The sequence below is a fragment of the Nansenia antarctica genome (genome assembly GCF_963989245.1).
Source record: "Nansenia antarctica genome assembly, chromosome: 4".
NCBI classification, from domain to species: domain Eukaryota; kingdom Metazoa; phylum Chordata; class Actinopteri; order Argentiniformes; family Microstomatidae; genus Nansenia; species Nansenia antarctica.
Genome location: NC_137689.1, coordinates 25,813,400 through 25,824,223, shown reverse-complemented (window position 1 = coordinate 25,824,223; position 10,824 = coordinate 25,813,400). Strand labels below are relative to the sequence as shown.

At 52.3% G+C, this 10,824-nt stretch overlaps 1 protein-coding gene across 1 annotated transcript in view; it reads left to right on the top strand.

The window, feature by feature from the left end:
* cux1a (cut-like homeobox 1a) overlaps positions 1-10,603 on the top strand; it is a gene marked incomplete at its 3' end in the record, with an annotated part of 154,636 nt that extends 144,033 nt beyond the window's left edge. Inside the window, exons 23-26 of the mRNA XM_080529291.1 lie at positions 1,886-2,191; positions 6,462-6,650; positions 9,330-9,654; positions 10,132-10,603. Coding sequence (XP_080385417.1) covers positions 1,886-2,191; positions 6,462-6,650; positions 9,330-9,654; positions 10,132-10,603 — 1,292 coding nt within the window. The remainder of the gene's footprint in view (positions 1-1,885; positions 2,192-6,461; positions 6,651-9,329; positions 9,655-10,131) is intronic.
* Between the last annotated feature and the right edge of the window lie 221 nt (positions 10,604-10,824).

The window sequence follows — 10,824 nt, the reverse complement described above, 5'->3', positions numbered from 1 at the left end:
CTGTTTGTGTGTGTGAGTGTGTGTACAGGCTTGTAACCCCCAGCTCCACCCCCCCCCCCCGCTGTGGCCTTCCTCCCAGCCTTGGCAGAGGCAGAGTGATGAGGTGGCTCCTCTGGGCTGGCAGCTCTCCCCATGTAGGGCACCCCCTCTCTCCTGACGCCTCCCTGCCTCTCTGCCTCTCTCTGCAGGGGGAGGGAGACAGGGCAGGACAGGACAGGAAAGCTAACTCCTAGCACACAGACACACACACACACACACACATACATACATACAGACACCTTCAACGACAACCCACACACCTCTCCTGTCTCTCAACTGTCAACAGACACACAAACACACACACACATACACCGTGTCGCTGAACGATCCCGAACACACACACACACACACACCGTCCTCTGTCCCTCAACTATCCCTAACACACACACGCACACACACCCACACACACACAAGCAACGACATCCACTTGAACCTGTGCTGTCTAAACCGGTATAGAGAACACAGCCCAACACAGAGAGCCTGACAGGAGATGAGTGTGTTATCGTGGCGGGGTTATAAGCTCATCGATTGTTTCTCCAAATGTCGTCCTCCTCTCGTTTAAAGAAAACCCTCCATCCCCCCCTCCTGGTGGGCGTGTCGTACGTGACTGTCAGGACGAGTCATGTCGGACACACGCGTCGCGGACTCGGGCGGGACGGCGGCCTCTCGTGCTACGGAAACAATAGCTCCGGAAACGTGACAGACACCAAGTCCGTTTTAATTTGCGCGTCAGATGTTTTGTGCTCGGCTTGATTTAGTAGTGTGACTTCTTTCCGAGCGGCGTCAATTAATCTAATCAGTCAGAAGAAGAACGCACTTCTGTCGTATACGGCCGGTACACACGCGTACGTACACACACACACACGTACTGTACACACACGCACACACACTTATCTTCTCCGCTGACAGGCGCTCTGCTGCCGACGCAACAAAAACACGACGCTTCCTCCTCTGATGTGCAGAGAGGAGGAAAATTGCACACATAAGTGATTTTTCAACTTGTCCTCTCCCCGCATCCTCTCTTTTTCCCTTTCCCCCTCTCTCTCTCTCTCTCTCTGTCTCTCTCCTTCCATCTCTCTTTCTTCCACCATCCCCCCACCACCACCCCTCCCCACACACACACACACACCGCTACCCCCCCCCAACCCCCCCCCCCCCCACACCCGCTCTTCCCTGTCAGTCGACTGTCGCAGGAGGGGAGAATTGATTGGGCGTGCAGCGGGCCGTCACCCAGCCGTTGGGACGCGGGAGGGAAGGGGGAGGACGGGGGGAGGACGGGGGAGGAAGCGTGGGGGAGTTTAGTGAAGATGACAGAATCCCCAGCCAGACGCTCGGCGCAATCACTCTCACGGCGCATGGTGGAATGAATGACTGGGCTGTTTGACGGGCCACTGGAGCAGAGTATACGCCGGGGCCTCCGCGGTGAGAGAGAGAGAGAGCCTCAGGATGGGCCGCTAACGGCGCTAACGGTGCTAACGTGGCTAATGTGGAGCTGGTCGTCGGTTAGTTAAGAAGTTAAGAGACGGGGCTTGAAGTACGCAGCTGTCTCTGTGTTGGGTGACCTGTTCTCTGTGTTGGGTGGCCTGTACTGTGTTGGGTGGCCTGTACTGTGTTGGGTGAGTGTGTGTGTGTGTGTGTGTGTGTGTGTGTGTGTGTGTGTTTTCAGACCTTTCAGAGATTTTCCAAAAGAGGGTTTGTTGGGCCTTTTTTTTTTGTTTGTTTTTGTTTGAATCCCAAACGATGTCCGTCCACCGTTCCTCCCTTTCTCTCTCTCATTCTGACCCCCCACCCCCTTTCTCTCTCTTTCTCTCTCTCGCTCTCTCCTTCTCTCCTTCTCTCCTTTTAGAGAACACTCCAAAGACGTCGGCCAGCTGTAGCCCGGCCCCAGAGTCGCCCCTCAGCTCGGCCGAGGAGTCGGTGAAGAGCCTGGGGGAGCAGGGGGGAGGAGGAGGAGGAGGAGGGGGGGGAGGGGTGGCCCGGGAGCCCCCCGCCAGGGAACCCAGCGAGCCCTCCGAGTCTCAGCCAGGCACGCCACTGCCCGTCCCCGGCCACTCTGGCCTCAGCATCCAGGAGATGGTGGCCATGTCCCCCGAGCTGGACACCTACGTCATCACCAAGAAGGTCAAGGAGGTGCTGACCGACAACAACCTCGGTACGTTATTTTTTTTTATTTTTTGTTCAAAAAAATTTTTTTGTTTGGGGGGGGGGAGAATATCACAATTTAGTTTTGTATACAGGGGTGTCAATATAACGAAAACATACAGAGAGTGTGTATTCCCCTTATTAAAAGTGTGTATTCCCTGTTCCACCGCGCCCCACCTCCCACCTCTCACACACACACACACGCACACACACACAACAAAAGGTATAATTCACTCTTTCAACCCAAGAAATGCGGGGGGGGGGGGGAAGAGGAAAAAGATGAAATAGGGTTCGAAATTACCTCTGTCAGTTATGCCACGACGGCGAATGTTCTGTTGTTCTGACACGATGATACAGAAAATCAGACGATAGGTGAAACAATATCCCTTTATTGTCTGCTCACATGGGACTTTCCATCTTTCTCTGGCCGTCTCTCTCTCCTTCTCTCTTTTCCCCCACCTCTTCTCCGTGTTCTCTCCTCTATCCAGTTTTTTCACACACTCAGCCTGTTCATGTTCTGAGAGGAAACTGAGTGATGCGCGGCGGCCATTTTGTCCCAGAATGCTCCCCACCACACCACACAGCCGTCTCCTGTTACAGTGGGGAGTTAGAGAGGAGAAGGTTTTTAGCCAGTGCGGTGTTACCCAAGCGGAACGCACCTCCCAGACAACCATGCCCTCTCTGTGATCATAATTAGCCGCAATTATTTTCTGAAAAAGGCCCTGGCTGAGAGATTTTCACTAACACTTCAAAAGAATAATACCGTTGCGTAGGACTCTGCGTGTGTGTCATCATTATATGCATTAGCGACGCTTCCAGAAACTGGGGAAATATGCTCTTCTATCCTGCTATCATCACACCAAGGCTGCCAAGGCAGGGACCGTGTGCCAGTCGCCGCCTTTTCAAAAGCTGGCCAGCTAGCTCATTAGCTGTCCCCTCAGCTAAAATTAAACCGTGCCGCTTTTCTTCCACAACAAAGGCACAGAGGGAGCAGAGAGTTTCTGTTCCCTGTCCTTGGAGGACACCGGCCAATGTCACTGCCAGCGTTGGGAATACGGTCGGAGCGACCCTACTTCAGGCCAACACTTCCCCTACTTAAGCCCATGAGCTAGTTCTGCACTAGGCCGCCGTTCTGTTTCGGCCCCTTGTCCCCTTCCTCTAGTCCTTTACCTCTTTGGGGTTCAAAGGTCTGTTAGCCTATAGGAGGTGTATGTTAGCCTATAGGAGGTCTATGTTAGCCTGTAGGAGGTCTATGTTAGCCTATAGGAGGTCTATCTTAGCCTATAGGAGGTCTATGTTAGCCTATAGAAGGTCTATGTTAGCCTATAGGAGGTCTATGTTAGCCTATAGGAGGTCTATGTTAGCCTGTAGGAGGTCTATGTTAGCCTATAGGAGGTCTATGTTAGCCTATAGGAGGTCTATGTTAGCCTGTAGGAGGTCTATGTTAGCCTATAGGAGGTCTATGTTAGCCTGTAGGAGGTCTATGTTAGCCTGTAGGAGGTCTATGTTAGCCTGTAGGAGGTCTATGTTAGCCTGTAGGAGGTCTATGTTAGCCTATAGGAGGTCTATGTTAGCCTGTAGGAGGTCTATGTTAGCCTATAGGAGGTGTATGTTAGCCTATAGGAGGTTGTTAATGCTATGTTAGCCTATAGTAGGTCTATGTTAGCCTATATGGGTCTATGTTAGCCTATAGGAGGTTGTTAATGCTATGTTAGCCTATAGGAGGTCTGTGTTAGCCTATAGGAGGTCTATGTTAGCCTATAGGAGGTGTTGGTGAATGTGTTAGGCCACCTAAGTGCTTCCTCAGCTTAAGTGTGATACGTTTATGTCCACTACTACTGTTCCTCACTGGAGAGAGGGACGTTAACTGCCCCCACATAGAGAGGGCTTTTCAATATCAGGCCCCTCTTTCCAAATCCTTAGACCAGGACCCCCTTAGACCCCCTTAGGTCCTTACACCTGGCAACCCACAGAACCCTCCCTGTCCTAGTCCTTAGACCCACAGCCACAGCACCCTTCCTCCTCCTCCTCCTCTCCTCTCCTCCTCCTGATGGATGGCGTGGTTTAAAGCAGCCCTCTTCAGAGCCCGTCACAATCAGATTGGAGGCAGATCACTCCCTGGTCCCGTCCCTGGGCTAAGTCAGCTAGCCACTCTGGAGGCCAACCTGAAGGGCCGCCCCGTTTGATTGCGTTAGCCGTTTGGCGTGCCCAGTCATTGTGGTGATTTACGACCGCGCTTTGCACTGCCACACATAGCCAAATTGTTGTAAGTGCGAGACGACCGCACACACAGCCAAATTGTATTCATTTGTTGCCGGAGTCTGAGTGTGTGTGTGTGTGTGTGTGTGTGTGTGTGTGTGTGTGTGTGTGTGTGTGTGTGTGTGTACACGAAACGTGACAGACCCTAGTCATTTGTCTCTCTCTCGTGTTTCCTGGCATATTGAGAGGCTAAAGGGCGGCTTCTTTGTGTATATGCGTTCCCCTACCTCTGTGTGCGTGTGTGTGTGTGTGTGTGTGTGTGTGTGTGTGTGTGTGTGTGTGTGTGTGTATGTGTCTGTGTGCACGTATACTGTATGTGACAGAGAAAGGTACTCTGTAGAGCACAAACAAAGCTTCTGTCGGACCTAGTGGGAGGGAAGGAGCCCTTCCATCTCTGAGCGACACACACACACACACACACACACACACCTCCACCTCAAGAGAATCTCTCAGTGGGGCTTGTGTCACCTGTTCCCTCTCTCTCTCTCAGCCCCATGCTGTCTACCCACCTCCCTCTGTTCTCTGTAGAGGAGCAGCCCCCAGCTCCCAGCCTTTCAGGAGCGCTTCACATCTCCTCCACGCTGCCTGCATTTGTACAACCCCCCCGCCCCCCCCACCACCATCGCTCAGCTCACCTGCATGAAACGCTGTGAAATGCAGCAAAAAGCAGCCCCCCACCCCTTCCCTCCCTGCCAAAGGCATGTTTGAAGGTTCCCAAGAGACTTGGAGAGGAGACGGAGAGACGCTGTACTCTGCGTGAGAGCTCGCCAACGTTTGAAGTCTTTCAAGAACCCAGAGTTTTTGCAGTTTATGCTGCGCTTGTTGTTTTTTTGTGTGTTTTTTTTTTATGTGAATCCCCAGCCCTGTTTTAGGGTTCTTTATGCCTTTTCAAAACATTCAGGCGACTCAAAACGGCAGTCAAATACTATTTAAACTGTCTCTTCTCTCAGTGAAGGCGAACTACAGTTGCACGAATGGCAACTTTTGATGGCAAGTTTTTCTATCCGTCCGTGTGTCCCCGAATACTTGAAACTTAAAGGACGTGTGACAGTTGAGCTGTTTCGTGCGCGGAAGTGAATTCGAGTTCACATCAACGCAAAGCAAAGACTTAAGAGTAGGCACCAGTTTGTTTAATGTTGATAAGAGTTCTATATTTGTCACCCTCCTGACGGGTTTTCAGGTTTGGGTTAAAGAGTCTTCCTCTGAAAATGGATCTTTCAGTAGTTCTGAGTCTCCCAGTGATGTGTGTAATACTCTAGATGTCTCTTGACCTATTTACAGAGAATGCATATAATTGGCCATCCATTTTGACGATATAGCCACGTTTGTCCTCTCTAGCATAGCCTTCTAGTGCCGTCCCCTCTGTCTCCTGGGTTCTCCTGGGTGTGGGTGGAGTTCAGGGGTGCCCAGCCTTGTCTTGGTGGGCCAGAACCACATCTGAGTGGTGGGCCGAGGGCCACAAACACACTTGATGTCTTAAATAAGCAATACACCCTAAACAAACAACATATGGCCAGCTCCATGGGTGGAGGTTTGACTGACCTCCATGGGTGGAGGTTTAACTGTGTGTGTGTGTGTGTGTGTGTGTGTGTGTGTATGTGTGTGTGTGTGTGGTGTGGGGGGGGGGGTCTTCTAGCATGGGGACTGGGGGTCCTGCCTAAGTATTATCATTATTAAAAGTGTAATTTGTAAAAAAAAAAAAAAAGTGTAAATATATACAAGGCCCATAGGCGTACGACCTTCCCACTCAGTAAAAACAAAAAAACATTACAATTGATTTAATCTGTTTTTATAGGGTTGTATAAATTAAAACAATGGCAGCCAACAAGCATTGATTTGTTTTGTTTTATTGTTGGCAAGATGTCCAGGACAGACATGCATACTGAAGATCTCACAATGCTCTCTCTCTCCCTCCCTCCCTCTCTCTTCCCTCCTTCCCTCTCTCTTCCCTCCCTCCCTCTCTTCCCTCCTTCCCTCTCTCTTCCCTCCTTCCCTCTCTCTTCCCTCCCTCCCCCCCCCAGGTCAGCGTCTGTTTGGGGAGACCATCCTGGGCCTGACCCAGGGTTCTGTGTCTGACCTCCTGGCCCGGCCCAAGCCCTGGCACAAGCTGAGTCTGAAGGGCCGGGAGCCGTTCGTACGCATGCAGCTGTGGCTCCAGGACCCGCGCAACGTGGAGAAGCTCATGGACATGAAACGAATGGAGAAGAAAGGTACAACAAACTAAGAAACACACACAAAACAACGTACAACTTCACTCTCGGTTCGTCCGTACCACATTATTTTAACCCTTCCTTGGCCTCTTGAAGCCTGGTCCCAGATGGGTCCGTAGCTAGCTCCTCTCCAGTCAGATATCAGCAGGATGGGTTTTGGAAAGGCCTTACCTTGTCTCTAGTACTGTACCTAGTAGAGAGTGGTGGCATGTGAACCAGGCTAGTGTACCTTTCCTACCGTGTCCATTGGCCTAGTTTCCCAGACAGAGGACAGTTCTGAGAGCAGTCTTTAACCCTGATGGAACACCTTTCACAGGCCCTATTTTCCTCCCTTCCCACCACGTCCTCGTCGCCTCAGAGTGTTTGACCCCGGTCAAGGCCACCGTACAGCCCCCCCCTCACACATGACGCTGCCGCCGCGCTCCAAGTGGAGGATCTAAAAAATAAAAAATAAACGAGCTGGAACGAGTGAGTGAATGAGAGAGAAGAGAGAGAGGGGGGGGCCTTTCTGATTGCTCTTTTTCCTCCTGTAATAGCCCAGATGTGTCCCTAGGCTGCAGAGTCAAAAGCGCACATGCACAGTGCTCCTGGTGTAAAAAGGAGGGGGGGTTGTGTGTGTGTGTCTGTATGAGGGGGGGTGGTGGGGGGGGGGGTATGTGTTTCTCGGTGCTGTCGAGATGGATCTGGGCGTGAGATGTCAGCGGGCTCATCAGACATGACGGGCCCCAGCCTCTCCAGGGCCCGCTTATTTAAAGTCCAATGCACTCATCAAGAGCCTCTCCCTCTCCTCCCTCCTTCCGCCTCCCCTCCCTCCCTCCCTCTCCAAGCTAAGTGAACATTCTTGGAGTGATTAGGCCTGTTTAACACTTCTCCCGGGGTGAAAAGTGACATTACTGGTCCTTCTCTCTCCGCCAGGCGGGGGGGCCTCTCACCAGACCCGGTTACGAGGAGTCAAATGTCCAGTCTGGCGTGCCGTGACCTTAGAGGCTAGCAGCTAGCGTAGCACGGAGGCTAACCGCAGCGAGATTCTTCATTAGAGAGGACGGCAAGCGCCCGCATGCTCTTTTTCCTTTGCCCGGTCCCGCTACCAGGCGACAGACAGGACCCCCCCCCCGCGCGCTACCAGGCGACAGACAGGACCCCCCCCTCCGCTCACTCCACAGAGAGGGTTAGGCGGGTCGGGCTCTCTCCTTAACGGATGGTGTTTTTTATATAACTGTTATTGCTTTTTCACTTGGATGATGAAACGCTCGCAGTACATTGTACTAAGGATATATAACACCACGGCAGAGGATATACTAGATGTGTTTGGCTCCAATAAGAGAGTCAAAAGGATGGAGTCAAGTCTGTCATCTTGGCTCCGGTACAGATTATCTAGAAGAAGCTTACACGATCCCCAGTCCTCATGCTAACAGTTGTCGAGGTTGATAAAAAGCTCAACCGAGCTCAGAACCCGACGGCTTCTAGAAGCGACGACGGTTGTCTGACAAAAAAACACCCCGACTCGCGAGTGTAACAACTTGCTAGCGGTTAGCCTGCTGGCACGGAGATTAAAGGACAAATGAGAATCTCAAAGGGTATCACATGTTGTTGACGTCGCCGACTCCTCTGTCCATTTATAGCGTTAGTGTGCTGCTCTGCGTTATCACGTGCTGCTAACACATGATCACGTATGGATGCAGAAATGCATATTTACCAAATGCTGGTGTGTTCGTCCCCCTGGTGTGGACACAATGTTCCGTGGGTGACCCCTGGATCATGCTTATGTAAATGTGGTGAACATATGGAGCATGGGAAAGAGATAGGTCATGAGAGCAGAGCAGAGTGGTGGATATCCGCCCATTGTTCTCCATGGTAACCTTACCACCGCCACCCATGTGATTGTGTGTGAATCTTCGTTTTCGTGAGCATGTCTGTGTTAATACTGCCCCCTGGTGGGCGATCTATATATCAAATGAATACATAGTACTAGGGCTATTCATGTTGGTAGATATGAGCAAGAGATCCATATTGTTGAACATTGAAGTGTTTACTTGTACAGTGGACAAGCAGACAACTAAATTCCCGCCAAACTAAGACGACCTTGAAGTGAAGCTTCATAGTGTTTTGTTTACAATGACATAACTTACGAGGAAATGGAGCGAAACAGTAGACATAATTGATCCACTCGATCATAATGGAGCTTTTGAGAACTTCGAGAAGGGAGAAAAAAGTATTCTATAGATCTATGTACACCTCCGCTGACAAATGTTGTATCGCTCAGAGGTGCTCGGAATGAAGTTTGGAAACTGCACTCTCTATAAATCACAACTAAATGTCAATAGCTAATGCGGCTAACGTCGGCACGCCTCTAGAAGTGAGCGACTCATTCTGTCTGGGAGATGATGTCAATAGATTAGGAAAACCAATAACGACAGGAGGGTTCCCTGCGTGCGTGTCCCTGCCCATCTGTCTAGAGCTGGGAGGCAAGGGGGGGGAGGGGGGGGGGGGGATATGTCCATATAATATATTCTATATTATAGAACTGAAGAAAAAAAAAAAGGAGTGATGCACCAATCCCAGAATGCCCCCTTTTAACCCTTCGAGCGCCTTGCTTGTTTTTATCACGTGGTCGTCACACGTCACACATCACACGCTCACCCTCCTCTCTCCCCCCATCTTCTCTCCCTCTCCGGCCAGCCTACATGAAGAGGCGCCACAGCTCGGTGAGCGAGAGTCAGGGGGCGGACAGCGGCCTGTCTGGGGGAGACTTCAGCCAGGGGGGTAGCCCCCAGCACGGGGGTCTCCACCACCACCACCAGCAGCAGCAGCCCCAGCAGCAGCCCCAGCAGCCCCCTCAGCAGCACCTGAAGAAGGCCCGGGTGGTCCTGGCGCCCGAGGAGAAGGAAGCCCTGAAGCGGGCCTACCAACAGAAGCCCTACCCCTCGCCCAAGACCATCGAGGAGCTGGCCTCCCATCTCAACCTCAAGACCAGCACCGTCATCAACTGGTTCCACAACTACAGGTTAGAGAGAGAGAGAGAGAGACACGAAGGAGACAGGAGGGGGGGGGTTAAACCAGGAGAGAACGGGGGTGTCGGAACTTATTTTTTCTTCCCTTTCGCGGCGGTTGTTTCACGATTCTTGATTCTCTTTTCTTTTTTTTTTCAGTTCGATTATGCCGACGACTTTCCAGTCGTTTCATCATACTTCTGTTTGGATGCATTATTGATTGCTCTGCGTGCCGCTAGTTAGAGCTCTAATGAATTCCACTTTATTTCCCCCCCGCCCCGACCGCTGATAATGGATAATGCTCTTCATATCTTCATATCGTTCGCCTCAGAGCATAATTGCCTAAGTCATATTTTGGCCAAATTTAGATATCTGCCTAACTCTACTCTCCTAACACTGCTGATTCACTGGGCATTATTGCCTATGATGCCATCAGAATGCCGATCAGAATGCCTATCAGAATGCTTCTCTCCTCCTCTCTCTCCCTGCAGGTCTCGTATCAGACGTGAGCTCTTCATCGAGGAGATCCAGGCGGCTGCGGGCGAGGGCGGCTCCCCCTCCACCAGGGTGGCCAAGGCCAGCGAGGGCGACAGCTGCGACGGCACCGAGTCGGACGGCACGGTGGAGGGCCGCCCCGCCGCGGGGGAGCACACGGGAGGGGGTGGAGGGGCCTCGGAGGGAGAGGGAGGGCCGGACCACAACGAGGGGGGGACCTCCTCGGCCGTGGGCGCCTCGGCGGGCACCAGCGGCCACCACAAGGGCGGCGCCCTGGAGAGCCTGTTCAGCTTCCCCGAGGGCGGACACGTCTCCTCCTCCTCCTCCTCCACCGCCGCCTCCTCCGCCGCCGCACGGAACCCCCGCGACAGCAGCCTGCGCAAGAAGAAGGCGGCCAACCTCAACAACATCATCCACCGCCTGGAGAAGGCAGCCAGCAAAGACGAGCCTCACGAGTGGGAGTTCTAAGAGCCCCCCCCTGCACCCCTGCCCCCCCCCCCCCCACACACACCGCCGGGGAGAGAGAAGAAAAAGAGAGTTCCTATTTTTCTAGTGCCCTGACTGCACAGTCCAAGGCCAAGCCTGGTGCAGACAACCTGCCAGAGAAGAACTGGAGTGTTTTAAGAGTTTTCATATCAAAGACGGTTAAGAGATTTTTTGGGAGGGGGGGAAGAATTGAACCAACAAGC